The sequence below is a fragment of the Bicyclus anynana genome, chromosome 2, assembly GCF_947172395.1.
Source record: "Bicyclus anynana chromosome 2, ilBicAnyn1.1, whole genome shotgun sequence".
In the NCBI taxonomy this organism is placed as follows: Eukaryota; Metazoa; Arthropoda; class Insecta; order Lepidoptera; family Nymphalidae; genus Bicyclus; species Bicyclus anynana.
The window spans coordinates 13,476,537-13,495,715 of NC_069084.1; the positions used below are offsets into that span (position 1 = coordinate 13,476,537).

A 19,179-nucleotide genomic window follows, 5' to 3' on the forward strand; every position below is an offset into this window, starting at 1 on the left:
CTTTGAAATCCGCTAAATGCCTTGCATTATAAATTATAAAACAGGAGTTTCTTCTAAAGTTCAAAAATAGTTGGATTAGAAATGAAGCCTCTGCCTTTGATTCGAAGGGTGTAAGTTCGAATCCTGTCCGCAGCATACACCTTCAGCATATCAGTTATGTACATTTAATAGGTATCACGTGTCTCAAACGGTAAAGGAAAAATGTCGAGAGGATGTCACACTTGAGATTTTCTTGATTCTCTACGTATGTGAAGTCTGCCTATCCCCTCATTCTGTGAGGAGACTAATTCTCAACAGTAAATATGGCTTGCTATGATGATATTATAAGAAAATATAATAGTACTTATAGAGCCTGAGATACCCAAACTTTTCTGATGACAAAAGTCATCTCAAAATATGTCAAATCTTGTCAGCAACAGAATGGAAATTTGTCATAACGAAATAATTTCGGAATGCCTATAGAATTCGACCGTGAGTTGCTTAATTTCCGGCCTCAAATGATACACATGTTTTCATACATAAGTACCTACTAATCTGACAAGAAATGATGTCATCATTGTTTTCCTGTTTAAGCTACCTACTAGTTCTGGACCATAGCTAGCTAGTAGGTAAATGACCATGGAATATTGCCAAATTGTTGGCTACAATCGTTTTAATAAAAAAAAATACAACGAACTATTTTACGTGTTTGAGAGACTCCTCAATCCACCATCAAAAACGTTGCGATCTTTAGGTATACAACCTAAAAATAGCAACGTTTAACGTAAAACCACAGTGTATAATACGTTTAGGCCAGGTTGAGCGTGAAATCAAAAACAAAAAATATATCCTTAATTTGGAGATATAGGCGATTCAGGCCTCCACGTCAGCCACATCTCCACTCTAGTTATAGGATATGTAAAATAGAGGTCAAGTTTTTAGTTTGGTTCGAATACCTACCCAAAAATGGCCACCACCTCTGGGTAATATAACCTAAAAGCTTCTCAGCATTGTCCCGATGTACCAGGTACAGGTCAACTTATCACTTATCAATTCTAGCGGTACAGGTCATTATAATATTAGCCGATGAACGTCCACTGCAGGATATAGGCCTTTGTAGGGACTTCCAAACATCACGATCCTGAGCCGCCTGCATCCAGCGAATCCCTGCGACTCGCTTGATATCGTCAGTCCACCTGGTGTGGGGGTCGATCAACTTAATCCGATGTGCCAGTTTCAAATTGCCTCTCACTCCTCTGCAACCTTTTTATTACATGTCTTTATTCTCAAAAATTTATTTCCATTCCAGTACAAGACAAAACGACATTCAAGGCGTTCCGCATAGCGGTGAACGTCATGCTCTCTCAAGAAACTTGCGGTTACCTGGTGGTGCTCATGTACGCGGGGTCAATCTTCGAGCAGGCTTCAGAGTCGATCAGCCTGACGCTGAGCCCGAACAAGCAGACGATAGTTGTCGGCGCAATACAGTTGCTGGGCTCTATTGTAGCTAGCTGTATTGTTGAGAAGACTGGACGGAAGGTGAGACTTTTTACTTTGGAACCATGACTATAGCCAAGCCGCCACACTAGGCTCCTCATGATGCACCGGCCCTGCCTTACCATGGACTGCTCTACTCGCGGAAATACTTGCACGAATATTCGTAGTAGGACTAGTTTTTAACGTGCGCGCTGCCGCGTAGTTAATGCGGCCGAAATATTTGACAAATATTCGCGGCCGGAAAAAATATTGAATCTTAAATCAAGCTTCTGGAATAAGTTGTAAAAATAGACATTTATATTTAAACAAATTGATAAGAAACGGCAGCAGTTTTTGGATAAACCCCACGACCCACGTTTATGTGGACTCAGTCAACGGACAACGTAATCAATACTTATGATAAACTGTCCAAAGGGCATCAGATTTTTTTTTTAAATCTAAAAATATGTTTTATTTAAGTACCTAGTAGGTATAAATAGTGCCTAAGTAGATACCTACACATCATACCCATCATGCATCATATGGTGCACGGACGCAAAAATACTTTATTATTGTTCAATGTTCATTGTTCGTTTATAGAAAGCATTCATGTTATACGTAACCTGATACACATCTATATGAAATGATTGCACGGGGGGATTGTTTCGAAATGCTTTTTACCCGCATAGTTCTCGTTACTGTGAGAATACACGGAATAAATTATAGCCTACGTCACTTAAGCTAGTTTTAGAGTCACGCTGACCGGACGCTGACCGTCGGCGCTGACAACGCGTAGCGCACCGACCACCGCACGCGCTGATAGCTACGCGTTATTCTGAACCGCTCCCTAGGAGTTCATACATTTCGTCTGTCAGCGCCGACGTCCAGAGTCTTGTCTCAGAGCGTGACCCTAAAACCAGCCTTACAAATAACCAGAGGCGTCTCTAACACATGTAGCTCCTGGGTGCAATAATTGCCCTATAATAAGCTGGAATACGTACAAAAATGTTAACAAGTATATACGCCCGGAGCTCCCCAAATCCATCGCCCGGGTGCTACGCACCCCCTGCATCATAGAATAAGGCGCCTACAAATACCGTTGCTTTCTATTTGTAAAAGATTTTTCAACATCAGTTCTGTAAATCCAGAGATTACCACCAACAATCTCATAAACTCTACCTCTTTATAAAATTATTTATATGAATAACTCTTAACTGTAGTGAAAAAAATTCACACTTATATAGTCGTGGGTTCACGGGACCCGCCAACTTTTGATATTGAGAAATACAATGTATATATTTCTTACTTTACAGTGGCTTCTCGCAGGGACGTCCTTCGCAACGGGCTTGTCAATGCTGGCTCTCGGTGCCTGGTTCTACATAACAGCCATGTCGATATGGCTGCCCGGCTGGCTGCCAGTGGTCGCCATGTGCTTGTGCATCTTCGCAGATGCCGCGGGATACCAACCTGTGCCATATGTTATAACGTCGGAGCTGTTCTCGTTTCAGGTTAGCTTTTAACCAGATTACAGAACTAACAACGGTCGAGTGGTTGACCTGTATATGATCATGAAGCCCAGAGTTCTCGTCGTAGGTTGGGCTTTGATTTATTGGGTTTTGCTTTCGCCCAAGAATCTACCAATAGTATGGAGCTGCGGTTATTTTTAACTAACTAATACTTCGAAGAACACGTTAATAATGGGCAAAAGACTGCTCGTAGGTGATATAACCATCAAAAGCCGTTTATCAAGAAATGGTTAGATAGGTACTTAGCAACCATTATGACAGATGATAATTTAATAATACCTATTCCTGATGACATTCCTGATGCTTCTTCAGCTTCACACTCTTGACGCGCTATTCAACGCCTGACTGGACACCGAATAATAAATGAATGAATGAATACAAAAGCGTGAGCACAATCCTCATCATAAAATAGAACTCTACAATATACTGTACATTTAGATTAAAAAATTAAGTCGGATTAGTTAGCCCATAGACCAGACCGAACTAGAACAGGATGAAATTTGGCACAAAGATAAATTACTTAATTAATTTATCACGGGAACAGGATAGACGTTAGTAAAACTGCAGGGCACTGCTAGTGTAATATTTCAGTAGCAGTATAAAATGTACATAATATAAAATTGTTACAGCATCGTGGCATGGTGACATCGTTTGTCAGCAGTGTGGACGCGCTCAGCGACTTCCTGCAGACGAAGGCATACGACCCACTGCTCAAGCTGCTGGGCATCCATTGGGTCTTCATCATGTTCTCCTTCGTTTGCTTCATCGGCACAGCTTACACCGTACTCTACGTGCCAGAGACAAAAGACAGAACTCTGGAAGAGATTTACGCGGTACTCGACGGAAGACAGAAGGAGAAAAGGAAAGACGTGGAGAATGGGAAAGAGATCAGTAGACTATAGTTACCGCGGAATATAGACAACAGACAAATAGAACTTGCGACTTGAGGAAATTTTACTTCTTCGAATTCTGACCTTTCAGGTATTTTTATTAGGCTTTCTAAACCTACAAAGCTACAAAAGATTTTTAATTTGTATTAAAAATTAATTAAACCGATTTTAATTTCAAATGGTGGGTATAGCGAGGTTTTACGGATCCCACAAACATAATGATCCAATTGACAATAATATCGACAATATCATAGAATGTTTATGGGGACCTTTAGAATTAGTTTTGAATGGAAAACCTCCAGTATGGTAGCTAATAAATAATAGGAGTCTATTCCAATAAGGTATCGAAAGTACCTACTTAAGAAATTCATTACATAAAAATAAATCATTTACTTGACATTGTTATGAGAAGGCTGAATAATTTGGCCCTCAATGTTTGTTGCAATGGCTAAAAGTCAAGTTCATATTGTGATAGTTGATATTGTGAACATATTTTATTGTGCCTATTGACTTCCGATTGTGATATTAATGACGAATAAATTAACGGTATTATTAGTGTTTAAGTTCAGAAGCCATTAAATAATTTATGTAAATTGCGCTGTATTCATTTATTGACTACCCAATATCCAATTTGTTTACCCATTATTGACAGAGTTTGCTTGGTTAGTTCGCCACGCTAAATAATGTTTAATACTATCATTAATATATAGGTAGGTATGTCGAAAAATCTGGCTTGAAAATACAAATGGACTGAGAAAACTGAATTTTGGATATGACGTGAGGTGGGGGCCTAGAAAAGCTTAGCTTCAAATTTTTGACCAAGATTCTCCTATATCTTGAAAAAGGGTTGATTCAGTTTTTTTTTTAAAATAACTCGGTTCTCTGTTCAGCTACGAATTTTGACTGAAGAGTTACTTTTTTGTTGTGCTTTATAAGCTCTACCTGGATAAAGATGTAGGTAGGTACTTTACGTCTAGAAAGAACTTTTGTAATTAAACTTAAACAAATTAAAGTATCTAGTTAATTGCTGGACAATGCATCGCCTTTTGACAATGCATTGCCTTTTGCCTTTTGCCAATTCGAAAATGTCGCAAATTAATTTAAAAGAACAAATTTTTCGTTTTTTTCTATATACCTATTGAGACAAATCCCAAGCACGAAAATGGAATACACTATTACCTATATGCTCCAATAAACTCTTAATAAAGATTTGTTATAATAAATAAAATGAGATTGTAGAAGGGCATGTTCTTGGTTCAATTCTCAAAAATAAATTCCTTACACCAAAACTTTGTAGAAATGGTTGATCCATAGTTGTAAAATAAACTGTAGAAATGTACCAGAAACTCCATAAAACCTTATCGTCAATGACCATAAAACTATATTATTTTGTGCCATTTAAATAAACTGAACTTCCTATACGCTATAGAGGAACAAAAACACCAGTTGTATGGTAACATTAGTTACTGAAAACAATGATTCTGATTAGAATTGCTTATTTTTGTTTTAATTTAAATTTTGTCTTCACAAACACTGCTGATAACAGCGCATCAGTAGGTAAGACAAAGTGCCAAAAATACTTATCTTTTGTGGCTTGACTTGTGGCTAGTTTCACTGACACCGAGCTCAGTGTCTTATCAAACCAGGCACAGAAATCAAAATCTTAATGACATTATTTTTAGTATTTTTCGGGTGTTACACATACTAATTTTTACAAATGTTACTTGAAAAATGAACGACTTTCCGTGCAAATTTTCAACCCCTGTTTTATCCCTTTCTGATTTTATTTTTGCGACAAAAAATATCCTATAGTCTGCTACGTATTATGGTCTCAAATCGTGCCAAATTTCATTTGAATTATTTCAGTAGTATCAGAAATTAAAAAAAATATTTTTGTCTACAATATCTATTATATAATACCCTCCAACAAAATAAATTCAAAATATCTTCAATGTACAGAATTTGACATGGTAAAGTTTTATTAATAGTTTAGAATTATAGATAGATATATTTTCATTTGCTAGTTAAATTCAAAGTGAACGTAGACTACGCGGAGCCACAGCAAAGTCCAGTGAACACTAGACGCAGACACCATAACGACAAAAAAGCTTTAAGAATCCGGAACGATCATCTTCTGAATATGAATAAGGAAAGCTTGCGGATCCGTGGGGGCAACACCACTGACACCAAGAACTACCCCTACGTAGCTGCCATCATCATAAACGGAAGACTCTGGTGCGCTGGCGCTATAGTTGATGTGAACTGGGTGCTCACAGCTGCACATTGTTTGAACTAGTAAGTTTCCTCAGATATTCGTAATATTCTTCTGATAGGCAAGCGCTTTTTAAAAAAATAATTATCACGTGTCTCAAATGGTGAAGGAAAAACATCGTGAGGAAACCTGCATACCTGAGAGTTTTCTTAATTCTCTACGTAGGTATGTGAAGTCTGACAATCCGCATTGGGTTAGCGTGGAGGACTATTGGCCTAGCCCTTCTAATACTGTGAGGAGACTCGAGCTCATCAGCGAACCGAATATGGGTTGATAACGAGGCAAGCGTGCTCTTTCTTTGGCTATTTCCTCCATTTACACTAGAGTTAATCAAAGTTGTACGTGTTCAGTGTTATCTATGGAACTAAGGCATTTCTGTATCGGTCTGAAGAAGTGAAGAGGGGGCCCAATTTAGGAATTATCGTTTCCAGCTTTAAAAAAAATCACAACGGTCTGGCTACCACAGGCTTTCGTTGTATAAATATCCAAAAAATATAAGTTTTGAGCCAACCATTTAAACCCTTAAAAACATTTATATCGATTCTAGCGTGCTTCACGTAGCGCCAATGAAAACCCTAGGAAAGTATGTAAAAGTCCGTGTGGGTAGCGCGCACCCTCACGAGGGGGGAGAACTGGTCGACGTCGCCGGAGCTGTCAGACATCCTAAATTCGAAGAGGAGCCAGTGCCGCATGCAGATATTGCACTGTTGAAACTATCTGAGAACTTGGGTAATGTACCTACCTACCAACAACAAATCAAAATGATTCGGTCGACGCCTAAATTAAGCTAGATAATACTTTAATAAGCTAGATAAAGCTTAACTAACAAATGTCCAGCTTTCATAAAATCACAAAGGTCAGTCGAGGTCATCTCAAACTATATTAGCTAACTTCTGTTTTATTTATTTAACATCCACGATCTCCATAATACAGAATTCCAGCAGCACATCAATTTGATCAAGATCTACGATGGAATGACGGAGCCTTACGCTCAGAGCTTCGTGGTCGTTGCTGGGTGGGGAGCTACACGAGTAATTATATTTTCATTGCAATGAAATTTATTAATAAGTACTTACTTGAGGTCCATACGCTATGCCACCAGATATACCGAAAGCGGATGCTTCTATGATGGTATCATATTATTCGTTAATTTGGGTGATTGGTTAAGGAATATCCTCTATACATTAGTCATTCGAAATAGCTCGGCAATAAGGCACTTTAATTCTGTGGCGTTAGGTACTCGTAAAAGCCAAGTACCTATATCTATGCTTGGCCTCCTTTTAATAAAGGCAATTTGGCGATGCTTAGCCTATTAAATAAAAAAATAATTGGTCTTCGACAACACCACACAACACTGACACTTATCCAAAATAGGCACTCATTTGGTTAAGCGGTGTGGATGATAGGCGTGTGTATCACATTAGTTCTATTTTGTACATCCTGACATTACGTCGCGCCGAAATTATCTCATAAATCTCCGCTGGGATACGTTTTCGGACTCTGGGCAGACTCGAGGTTTGGCGCATACCTATTATACATCATTGTATTCCCATCCAGGGATCAGACACAGCTTTTAGAGACCACACGCCGGATCTGATGTCTGCGCGGCTGAAAGTGCGTACGCGAGGTTACTGCAGTGACGCGTACCAACTTGTCAGCGGCTTCCAGTTCACGCCCGACTTCTTCTGCGCCTCCTTGCGGGAGGGCATCAGAGATGCGTGTTTGGTAAGCTTTGTAGTAGTAGGCTCTTTTGTGACAAGAGCTCATCCGAGGAAGTAGGTAGGCACCTTCCACCATCACGCTTCTTTCTATTCTGCTGCCAAATTTATGTTCTAGCCTGAATGGCACGGTTGCCGATGCATTATGGTAAATACAAGAGATTTATCACTTACTCTGGTAGACTCTGGCACATTGTAGGACGCATTTCTTGCATGCCTTGCGAGTTGCGAAATTTTGCTCAGCTTATAGACGATGGTTCCCGACCTAACAGGCGGAATGGAATATCTGCTTGGTCCGTCACTAATTGCTTTAAAAAAATATGACCTAACAACGCGTACTGGCGACTTTTGATTGACAGTCCCTGGACGTATGTATAACTACGCCATAGACGGAGAATTTATACTTTGCCCATGAGCTACGCTTCGTGCTACACGCACTATTTTTCGATGGTTGGAGATTACAGGTACCAAGACGCCGCATTGGAGCGACGTAGTATTTCCGAGTTCCATCATCACTCCTAGAAGGAGACAGATAGGGCAACCTCACCTTGGTGAAGCGTTAATTCATGATGTTTAAGAGCGCGTAGCGCGTCGGTACGATATGGATAAAATTCGAAGCGCTAACGAGACGCCGAATTATGACTTTCACGTGAGTGAAAAGCACGGAGCGATTGACGCGCGACGCAAATTTTATGACGTGAACGCCTAAACCATTTTTACCTAATTGCAAGTAAATTAAACAACATAACGAAAAACAAAATGGCCATGTTCAAGATACCTAATTTTCTATACAAAACAAAAATTTAAGAAAATAAGTTTGCTTTTCCTGAAATTGAAAGCAAAATGTGAGCAAAACATGTATTTTTCAAAAAAATAAACTATCGAGAAAAGTTTTACAAATTGTGTATTTTGTATAGTCATAACTAATCTAACACTTTGAAATATTATTTACCCAAATATCAGGCTCCTAACTTTTCCAGAATCTGAGATCCAGAACCATTCGTAACCACCAAATTACATATTGCACACTCTTAATTACCTAGTTCGATGCGGGCGCTCCCGCGGTACAATACAACCGACTGATGGGAGTGATGAGCTTCGGGCCCGAGCGCTGCGGACATCCCACTCAACCCGCTGTATTTGTAAAGGCGTTTTACTTTAGGTAAAGTAGATACCTATACTTATAATTAAAAAATAAATATTAAGTAGGAGAAACATTGGTTACATTTAAATCTAGGTGTACTTTTATGCATAATTAGTAATTATTTAGTAGGATGTCCTTCGCCATAGGCGTCCCTTATCGATCTCCTCTCTATATCTTCTTTTCTCTGTCCCTTGCGACATTCAAGAGTTTCTTGAAATCGTCTCAACGTTTCACCTGCCTATATTTCTTTTACCATCCCTAGTATAGCATTCTGAAATCCTTTTTTCCCATTTCTCGCCCTTTTCACGTAACATAATTATATAAAAAAGTGGTCTACTAATTTACCTATTATACTAAAACTACAACATACAACATATTAACTATACAGGATGCTGGAGAGTATTTCCCATAGCTCTGGGGTTATATTCTTTAAAAATGTTCAAAGAACATGTGTTCAAAAAAGGATATTTTCGGAGTAAATAATAAAAAATATTAGTAATGCAGTTCGGCTCCTTTAAGTGGTGTTATGGAAAATAATCCCCAGCACCCTGTATAGACTAATTGTTTCTACCTTCTCAAACAGGGACTTCGTAAAGCACACGATATCGTCCTACAAAACGACAGCAGAGTTGATAGAAGCACTGAAGGACATCGACCCCGTGGTTCGACCGCCGGTACACATCAGAGACGATGTCGAGCTTGTCCAGAACCCAGACGAAGTCACCGAACCAGATTACAGACACGATTAATAAATAATATATTTCTTAAAAGAATATCTTTTTTTTATTCTTTTACAAGTTAGCCCTTGACTACAATCTCATCTGATGGTAAGTGATGATGTAATCTAAGATGAAAGCGGGCTAACTTGTTAGGAGGAGGATGAAAATCCACACCCCTTCCGGTTTCTACACATCGTACCGAAACGCTAAATCGCTTGGCGGTACGTCTTTGTCGGTTGGGTGGTTACTAGCCACGGCCGACACCAGCCAGACCTGGACCAATTAGGAAAACCTCAATCAGCCCAGCCGGGGATCGAACCCAGAACCTCCGTCTTGTATATCACCCCGCACATACCACTGCGCCACGGAGGCCGTCAAATCTTTTTATATAATTTAGTTGGACTAGTTTTGTACCGGCACCATGTTGTATACAAGCTACTTATGTAACATGATGTTGCTTCTAAACGGCACAGTAAGCTGCTCTATTACTAAGTATACGGCATCTATTTTACGTATGCTGCACCACATCCTTTGTAACACCATTAAACTCCTAGTAACATGGTGTTGCTTCTAAACACGGTACAGTAAGCTGCTCTATTAATAAGTATACGGCATCTATTTTACGTATGCTGCACCACATCCTTTGTAACACCATTAAACTCCTAGTAACATGATGTTGCTTCTAAACGGCACAGTAAGCTGCTCTATTACTAAGTATACGGCATCTATTTTACGTATGCTGCACTACATCCTTTGTAACACCATTAAACTCCTAGTAACATGGTGTTGCTTCTAAACGGTACAGTAAGCTGCTCTATTACTAAGTATACGGCATCTATTTTACGTATGCTGCAGCACATCCTATGTAACACCATTAAGCATCTAGTAACATGGTGTTGCTTCTAAACGGTACAGTAAACTGCTTTATTACTAAGTATACGGCATCTATTTTACGTATGCTGCACCACATCCTTTGTAACACCATTAAGCGCATAGTAACATGGCGTTGCTTCTAAACGGCACCGTAAGCGCCATTATTTACTATTACCTATACGTTACGTATGATGTACCCGTAGTAAGTTGTAATTTGCAAGGTTCTTAAGTGACATAGTGTTGCTTCTAAGCACTCAGTATACGGTAAGTATTGAGTGTACTAAGTATCCCACATCTATTTTACGTACGCAACCGTAAACGTAGTAATCAGCAAGCTCATTACGTAAGTAGCTAATTTTTCTCAGTGCAGAAGGAAAATTAGGGCACTCAATTGAAACAAACCATTAAATGTATTCATTATTTATTTTAATACATAACTACAGAGAATCATCACTGCGCGCACCGGCCGGTGCCGCGCGCCGACACGGGCCCGTCCATGTATTTGGTACACTTACAATCAAATTCAACGACACAAACCAATTAAAAAAAAAATACTTATCACAAGCTATTATTAACTGTTTGCGGACACCGAATAAGGAGGTTAGTTTGAAGTAACATGGATAAGGAACTATTGCGGAAAATAATTTAAAAATAATAAAAACTTATAATTAACATTACTCACTACTTGTTGCTTAGGAACTTAGGATGGAGTGATTTACTTAGGATAGTATAGTGTGAATTAAAAAAAAATGTATCACTGATAAATAAGTCACTCAATTGGCGATTCAGAAAACCTATAATGAAGTATCGTAAATATGGATACAACACAATTTTTTTTTTTAGTGAAAGAGCTAAGGCCGAAATAATTAGTATTTCCTCAATTAAGTGGACATGAAATACGAAATATTGCAGAATATCTGCAAAATAGGTAAATAAAGAAAAAAATCTACAAATTACACGAACAATATCAAACCCAACACAGGTTTTTAGTTACGGACCATAGATAAATTAAAAAAAACACACTTAATATTTTTTATAAAAAAAAAATAACAGACTCGATGTCCACAAACGTTTTATGAACCTAATTTGTGTCATTAATTATAAAAAAAAAATGCCGAACAAGCTTCGAATGAAAAAAAAATATTGATTACACATGGCAACATAACGAGTTGATTACGCTTAGCAATGTATTTTTTTTTAAATGTAAAAACAAATGACATAAACTCCAATGCGAGTCATGTGTATTCATAGTTTTCAAGTTTTATATCCCTCTGAGGCCCGAGCGGCCGCATTACTTAATATTATATAAAAAAAAATTATAAAATAATCGACCAGTCGAAATTAAATTAAAATTAAAAACAGCGAACAAACATTGTTGGTATAATTAACTTACAATCAAATTCTATAATACACTGTTCTCCTTACTAATCAAATGGATCACCGAGACGATGGTTATCAAGACGAACTTAACTTATAATTATATATAATTATAGAAGTTACCGGAAATCAGGTGAATAACATTAAAAAAACAACTAATTTGGTGTATATTGCCTGACCAAAAAAATATAAATCATCACCTAAATAAAAAATGCAACTATCCTCTTCTATGCACATACTGCAAAAAGTATCTGTGACGCCCCTAATTCAATACAGTTTTTTTTTTAATTTTTCTGGTCAAACAATTTTTTTTTAATATGAAAAAAGAAAATTCCATTGACATCGATAGCATTTAATTTTACTAAATTCAACATAATTTATAAACCATCATCGTAACATCAAAATATTACACAATAAATCTTGTTTTTAATGGTGCATGAGTTTAAATATAATCTGCCATGTCTTATATTTTAAATACTAATATCGTAAACAACAATAGTTCATGTTAATGCTCACGATGGTACATAATATACTAAAAAATTAAATCAAAATAGTTTTTGCTGATTTTCTATCAGTATTTAATACAAAATCTATTATGATTTTGGACCAGTTTTGTAGACAATCGTACTATGTCAAAATCGTCTCAAATACTTCTCTCTTCTCTTTATACAAATAGCATTCCCGCCATTTTTTTCACGTCATGTATGTATGAACAATATCGAATATTACCTACGAAATACGTTGAAATCGTAAAAAGGTGACGAATTCGAATATTGGCACTATTCTGTAACGATGTTTTATAGCTCGACAGTGTGAGTTTCAATTCGTCTCTATTTCTCTCTATCTATAGTATCGTGTTAGAAAAAGAAACAAAATTCGAGACTCACAGTATCGAGTTGTAAAAACATCATTACTGAATAGCCGTATCGTAAATCCAATAAAAAGACCTATAGACAAACCGCACCGCAAACGACAGAGGAAAGCGACATTAGACAATATAGACATTCGTAGATAAACAAAACCATTGATAAAGTGTTATGTACTTTTCGAAGTCTGTTTGGCTTTGACTGAATTGTATACGAGTAGACAAGCGTTTGACAGTATAGGTATGCTATACTATACAGTTTGCTATGCAGGGTGGGTGTATATTGTTGATATTATAAAAATACTTATCTAATACAAATTTAGGGCAGTAACACTTGAAGTGAAGTGGGCAGTAGTAAATTAATTATTATTTATTGTATTTACTGACTGGATGATACCCTGATGAGATTTAGGAACGGGAAGTTATTATTTGAAAATGGATAAACCTGGCTTTTAAAGAGTTAAATTTAAGTGTATAACTACTAGAAATAGTTAGTGCTGCGAATTCTAAAAAATGTATTTAAAATTATACTTCTTTTGAGTCTTTAAAAATAGATTATTTAGTATTGTTAGGAAAAATATTTCATGATTTCCATTATAAGCGAATTACCCATTACGAAGTGAAGTTACGTATGTCTCAGGAACGAGCTCATTTTGATGGAAAAATTAATCGTGACACTTTTCAGCTGTGGCACATTTAATAAACAAAGCTTGGCAACTTCGTTCGTAACACTCCGATGGTCCGCGCGGGCCGGGGTCGTGTAGCGATGAATGAAAAACCCACGACTGATGAACCTCACTTCCCCGTGTGCGCGATTTCACACCCGCGCAGTCTTCCCTCCCGTCCCCCGCATATCATGGGATATGCGGGCGGACAGTTGTTAACGCGAAAAAATACCATGTAATTTTATATCTTTACTTTACAACTGTCAAATATCTAATTACACCAATACTAACTGCGAAATAGACATGATTATAACAAACAAAAAAATATATAATTAATATTTTTTTATACATTATTCTGATGCAGTATAAAATTTAACAATTTATGTATTGTCACAGGTTGAAGATAATTTTATAGAAAGCAGATATCTTTGGTACATCCGATATCAAAGACAAGAATTCAGATATTAGTAAAGTACTTCTGTACCGTGTACTGTTTTCTCAGTCAAGTAGTTATGTTACATTGCACGTTGTAGAGTCAACATCTCCTGAGGATGCTCCGGACTCAGACTAAATACATAAGGACTAGTATCGCACCCAAATTCACGAACAAAATTTCTGCCATTTTCTAAGGAAAACGAGCTTAGATTTCATACATATCTTATACTAAACTAGCAGTTTTTGTTCGTTTTGTACACCATTTAACTACACAAGAAGGAATTCTTACGGAGGATTTTAACCGACGGACACGATTGTAAACTATGAAACATCGATTCTATAAAGACAGTGTTTATAATCGCATAAGATCGTTGATCATATACTTTGACAGAAAAATAATGTCTTGCGAGGCAGGTCTTTATCTAATTAGTCTGAGGCTCCGGATGAAATATTTTTAGTTTCGGGGTGAAACGTACGTAGAGAGTATTTTGTCGGACCTGGGTGACGTTGTCGCATGGGTCCGTCGGCTTTTCGCGGTTGATAGCAAAATAAATAAATATATGCATTGCAAGTAATAAACATTTTTTCCGAAAAACAAATTTATATTTTTTCACCTCTGTACCGTGCGGTTGATTTCTAATTTTTAACTTTAACCTATAGGTGCAGTTATTTCGACCAATTTCGATTGCAAGTAATAAAGAGTTTTTTCCGAAAAACGAAGCCTATATTTTTTCACCTCTGAGCCGCATGTGTAAAAACTCACTATCAATAGGTGCACCGTTGTTTCTACCAAGTAGTACATTGCATTGAAAGTAACAGTTTAAAAAATAAAACAAATATATTTTCACATCTAGACCGAGCGAGTGAAGACTCACTTCCTATTACCTATCAGTGTGTCTCGACCAAGTAGTACATTGCATTGCAAGTAATAAACATTTGTTTCAGAAAAACAAACCTATATATTTTCACAGACTATGGCAGTAAGTATACAACAATTTAGACATCACCACAGATAACGGTTCAAACACAAACCTTGTGGAACGTACATGTGTATCTGTGGACTCGGGGCTCTTCAATCGCTCATGACTCGTTTGGCGAGCGGCTCTTCTAGATCTGTCTCCGGGGGTTGCTCTAGACAGGGCAGTAATATCTGGGTGTCTGATGCTTCAGAGGGCTGTTGAATGCAACATTAATTCAACATTAAAACACAAACAAAATGCACAGTACTGGCCCGCACAAAATGTGCATAAAAATATATAATAAATTACATTAAGAAAAGGAAAACATTAATGAGTTTTTATTAACATTAAAAAACTTTTTGCTTGAAAAAGTATATTATAAAATTAATGATTTTTTGACCGAAAAACAATAAATCCGCCACTCTACTTATCTTATCTTATGTTATGTTAAGTTAAGTTTTACTTTGTAGTTACAACACCCTCACAGGGTTCCATTTGTAATAATTATGACATTTTATTTATGACATGTGGAAATGTAACTTAAATGAATAAATAAATAAATAACATATTACTGTAAATTGGTGACGATTATTTAAAGGGCCCATTTGTAAATTTTATTATAACTTATCCTTTGGTAATATAACAGTAGAATGTGAAACGATGCATAATAGGATTTATTAAAACACAAAATTCATGATAAAGATGTAATACATACAAACTAAGAAACGTCATTACAAATCTAATATGGCGGCCTCCCCAAGATGACGGACTGGCTGTTTGAAATCCATCCCCATGATATGGATGAAATAATAAAAAAAAATAGTCACGTGACTTAAATCCAATATGGCGGACATCTAAGATATCTCTAACAAGCGTGTTTTTTTGTTTTTTAAACTGTTAATTTTTTATTTGAGTTTATTGTCGGTTCTTCTCAGCAGATCCTACCCTTCGAATCAGTAGTAGAGTTATTAGTCAAACACACGAACCTGACGTTTCAGAAGTGCTTGTAAACTAAAATTCTACTTGAAGTAATTGAATTTGAGATATGTTGTTGAAGCTTCTTAAACCTACTAGGCAGGACATATCTGTCGGGTCCTCTATAGGCCTAAGATGTGCAGGCCTATCTATCGGGATCTATAGCACTACGACATAATTAACTACGACATTATATGATATTAAGAGCAAATTGTGTTGTGTGGCATTATGCTGTAATAAAGATTTTTTCTTTCTGTCTTTCTTTCTTACATATCTTGAAACAAGAAAATGTGTAATAGCAACCGAATTAAAAACAATCGCTCTTGTTGCGTTGGGATGAAAGAGAGAGCGATATTTTAAACTCAACCACTATTGGTCGACAATATCCTCTTTTCACGAGAGAGAGAGAAAGAGTTTTAAATTTTCACGCGTTGGCGCATCCTCGGTCTACAATGTAAGTCAACGTTTATTGTGTCCGCTAGTATATGAATGTCTCACCTCAACATCGTTGGCGTTTGTGGAGTCTTTTTCTTCAGCGACGCGCCGTTTCTTGCCGCGTGAGTTTATTTCTGTCACTGCTGCGGGCTGTTTCTTCGGTTGGAACTGCAAGAAATATTTTCGTTTCTAAATTTCATACCGTCATCAGCCTATTTTGATAGCCTATTTTGATTGCCCCGTACAGAGACAGTTCGACCTCTTTATATGAGAGAAGATATGAAGTGTAAACCTACTAAGCTGCTCCAATACGAGGAAAGTCCTTAAAAGAGACCTATGTCCAGTATTGGACTCCCATCGGCTGAAAAAGAAGTCGCGCAGCTCGAAGTTGGCAGTAAGTAAGAGCCGCACCGGACTTGCAACCACCGAGACGAGGCGGGGAGGGGTGAATGCGATGCGACGTCGGAGCGGCACCGCTCAGTTGTTTATACATCACACGGATTTACAGACTGTCTAACGTCGATACGGTGCCTTTGCGACATACCAACGTTGCGGCGCCGCACCGGACTTGCAACTACCGAGACGAGGCGGGGAGGGGTGAATGCGTTGCGACGTCGGAGCGTCACCGCTCAGTTGTTTATGCGTCACAAGGATTTCCATACTGTCTAACGTCGATACGGCGCCTCTGCGACACAACAACGTTGCGGCGCCGCACCGCTCGTATGCCACCTGATACGGCGAAATGTTTGCGATGCGGCGCCGCAACGCATCGCGTGCCCGCGCTCTAGTAGTCACCTGAAGCTCGGGCGGTAAGAAGACGCGCGTGTTGACGAAGTAGTCGGGCTGCGGCGCGAAGTACATGGTGGGGATGCGCGCGTCCGACGGGAAGTCGCGCAGCTCGAAGGTGGTGGAGCGCGTCCAGATCACCGACATCGCCAGGTCGCAGGTTGCCCATAGTTTCTGCAAAATATAGGTAGTTGCATCAACCTATTCACTCATCCTGAGTCACTCGTATACAAAAGTTGACTTTCTTTCGACTATGAAATTGTCGGTATAAATAGCAACTTCCCATGGCTGAGATGGTGGGAACTTGGTAGTGATTATGATGCTTATTAATATTGGGATGTAAATTTGGTGTCATTATCATTAACATCTGTTAGTGAAAGCTACAAAAGTGAAACATTATTACCATATACTCTGACAACCGTGAATCAGTATTTACTAATTCTGTACGATTACATATTTTTAAACTCTATACGCCATATAAATTGTTAGACATTAAGCAAGGGTTGTGGCCACCAAAGGCCCAATCAAAGAGGTAGTTTTCAAAATAGTTGGCGCCGGTTTAAACCAGTTTCGAGCGGAGATATCCGAATCGTTGCGGCGCAAGTGTGAATTTAACCAAACGTTTGCCAACCACATGCAAAAAAGTACAATATAGCGTTTTAAGCGTTAAAGGAATTTCAGTTCATACTTTCAGAGACAACTGCAACTGCAGGTTAGAGGTAGAGTAGGAGTAAGGTAGGGGTAGAGATGAGTAGGGGTATGATGAAGTGTACGGTAGGAGCAGGGTAGGGTAGGAGCAGGGTAGAGTAGGAGCAGGGTAGGGTATCAGCATTGCGTGTTCCAGTATTTTCTTGGTCCATGCACAGTGCTGAGCTGGCATCTTTTCTAGCTTGTGCCAAATATAACAGAGTACCTAAATGATGCCTATATTACTTTTTTTGTTTTGGTCTTGCTCCAGTGGCTAAGATATTGGGCATTAGGTGTAGGGTAGAACGAAGTCGCGGGCGTTTGCTAGTCCTATAATAAACAGTGACGACTTACATAATTCATAGCGTCGTCCATTTCATTGAGTGCATCCTTGTGCATCTTCATTCGCTCCACGAGACTCTTATAGAAGCCGTAGCAGTAGAAGTCGTTGCGCGTTATCAGCGGCTCCAGCACGAACCACAGACACTGCTTCACCATCTACACAACACAAACAACGGTACACAGATTAAAGAATAATAGGCAGATAGATCTCATGGAACACGGCATATTCCAAATACAAATTCAAAAACTAATACATTCTCGAGTCAGTACACGACGCGTCACATAAGTAATTTTCAATATTATTCAAGAAAACATAGATGTAGACCCCACATAGACCACGAAACAACGCTAGTATGACGTGACGGGTAGCAGCAACAGTGACTGTACCATTATTCTGTGGTAGAGGAAACACATCGAGCAGGTCCCAGGACTTGACCTTGGGTGTAGGTTTAAGGGATCTCTTTAGAATTAACTTAAGAACTGACACGCATCTCCCGTACACGACAAGTTCTCCATGCCTACACTAAACAATTTATAATCAAGAATTACAACACAAAGCATTATAAATAATTACAACAAAACATTATTGCACAAAATCACTAACGTGACTGGAAACGTGACGGTGTCTACGCTGCCTAAGAAACAAGTTAACTCTATTCATCAAATACCCTTTTAATTACAACATCACAAAACCTCCCCCACAATAACATAAATAATGAAGGTTTGAAGGTTAATACCATCCGTAATCAAAGAACTTGTAACACTAGGAAAAAGACAAGTCCAATGGTAATTGGTCTGAGGCTGCGACTCACCCTGAGCTGCGGCACGTTGTCGTAGGCGACGAAGGCGGGGTCGTGCGCCAGCACCGGCACAGCGAACACCATCATGTAGTCGGGCAGGATGTGCGGCAGCTGGCTCACTGCCTTCTCTACTGTACAAACAATTCATTCCCATTATTCACATTTTTAACAGACTTCGAAAATAAGAAATATGATCTACATGTATGTAATATTGTCAAAAATGCAATGTTTTTGTATATGTTACTCTTTATCAGTA

General features: G+C 38.3%; 3 protein-coding genes across 5 annotated transcripts in view; 2 read left to right on the plus strand and 1 right to left on the minus strand.

Annotated features, from left to right (window-relative positions):
- Positions 1-4,464, plus strand: part of LOC112050580 (solute carrier family 2, facilitated glucose transporter member 8) — a 38,256-nt gene extending 33,792 nt beyond the window's left edge. Inside the window, exons 7-9 of the mRNA XM_024088872.2 lie at positions 1,289-1,518; positions 2,769-2,963; positions 3,611-4,464. Coding sequence (XP_023944640.2) covers positions 1,289-1,518; positions 2,769-2,963; positions 3,611-3,883 — 698 coding nt within the window. The 3' untranslated portion in view covers positions 3,884-4,464. The remainder of the gene's footprint in view (positions 1-1,288; positions 1,519-2,768; positions 2,964-3,610) is intronic.
- A 1,396-nt stretch (positions 4,465-5,860) lies between these two features.
- LOC112050571 (uncharacterized) lies at positions 5,861-10,308 on the plus strand. 2 transcript variants are annotated; one of them, XM_052889051.1, is made up of 6 exons: positions 5,863-6,166; positions 6,691-6,872; positions 7,077-7,174; positions 7,701-7,868; positions 8,905-9,023; positions 9,589-10,294. In XM_052889051.1, exons 1-6 carry the CDS (start codon positions 6,012-6,014, stop codon positions 9,752-9,754), a joined length of 888 nt encoding a protein of 295 aa, XP_052745011.1. In that variant the 5' UTR covers positions 5,863-6,011; the 3' UTR covers positions 9,755-10,294. The 2 variants fall into 2 exon arrangements, with proteins under 2 accessions (XP_052745016.1, XP_052745011.1); XM_052889056.1 differs by lacking the exon at positions 7,701-7,868 and having other exon boundaries at positions 5,861-6,166; positions 9,589-10,308.
- Positions 10,309-11,001: 693 nt separating this feature from the next.
- LOC112050572 (sister chromatid cohesion protein PDS5 homolog B) overlaps positions 11,002-19,179 on the minus strand; it is a 31,158-nt gene continuing 22,980 nt past the window's right edge. The window contains exons 15-19 of one of the 2 annotated variants that reach the window (XM_052889068.1): positions 18,936-19,051; positions 18,136-18,279; positions 17,104-17,268; positions 16,372-16,476; positions 11,002-15,113 (exon numbers count right to left, since the gene is read on the minus strand). In XM_052889068.1, the coding sequence (XP_052745028.1) occupies positions 15,012-15,113; positions 16,372-16,476; positions 17,104-17,268; positions 18,136-18,279; positions 18,936-19,051 (632 nt within the window). In that variant the 3' untranslated portion in view covers positions 11,002-15,011. Of the gene's footprint in view, positions 15,114-16,371; positions 16,477-17,103; positions 17,269-18,135; positions 18,280-18,935; positions 19,055-19,179 lie in introns of both variants that reach the window. The other variant, XM_052889065.1, reaches the window with a different exon arrangement.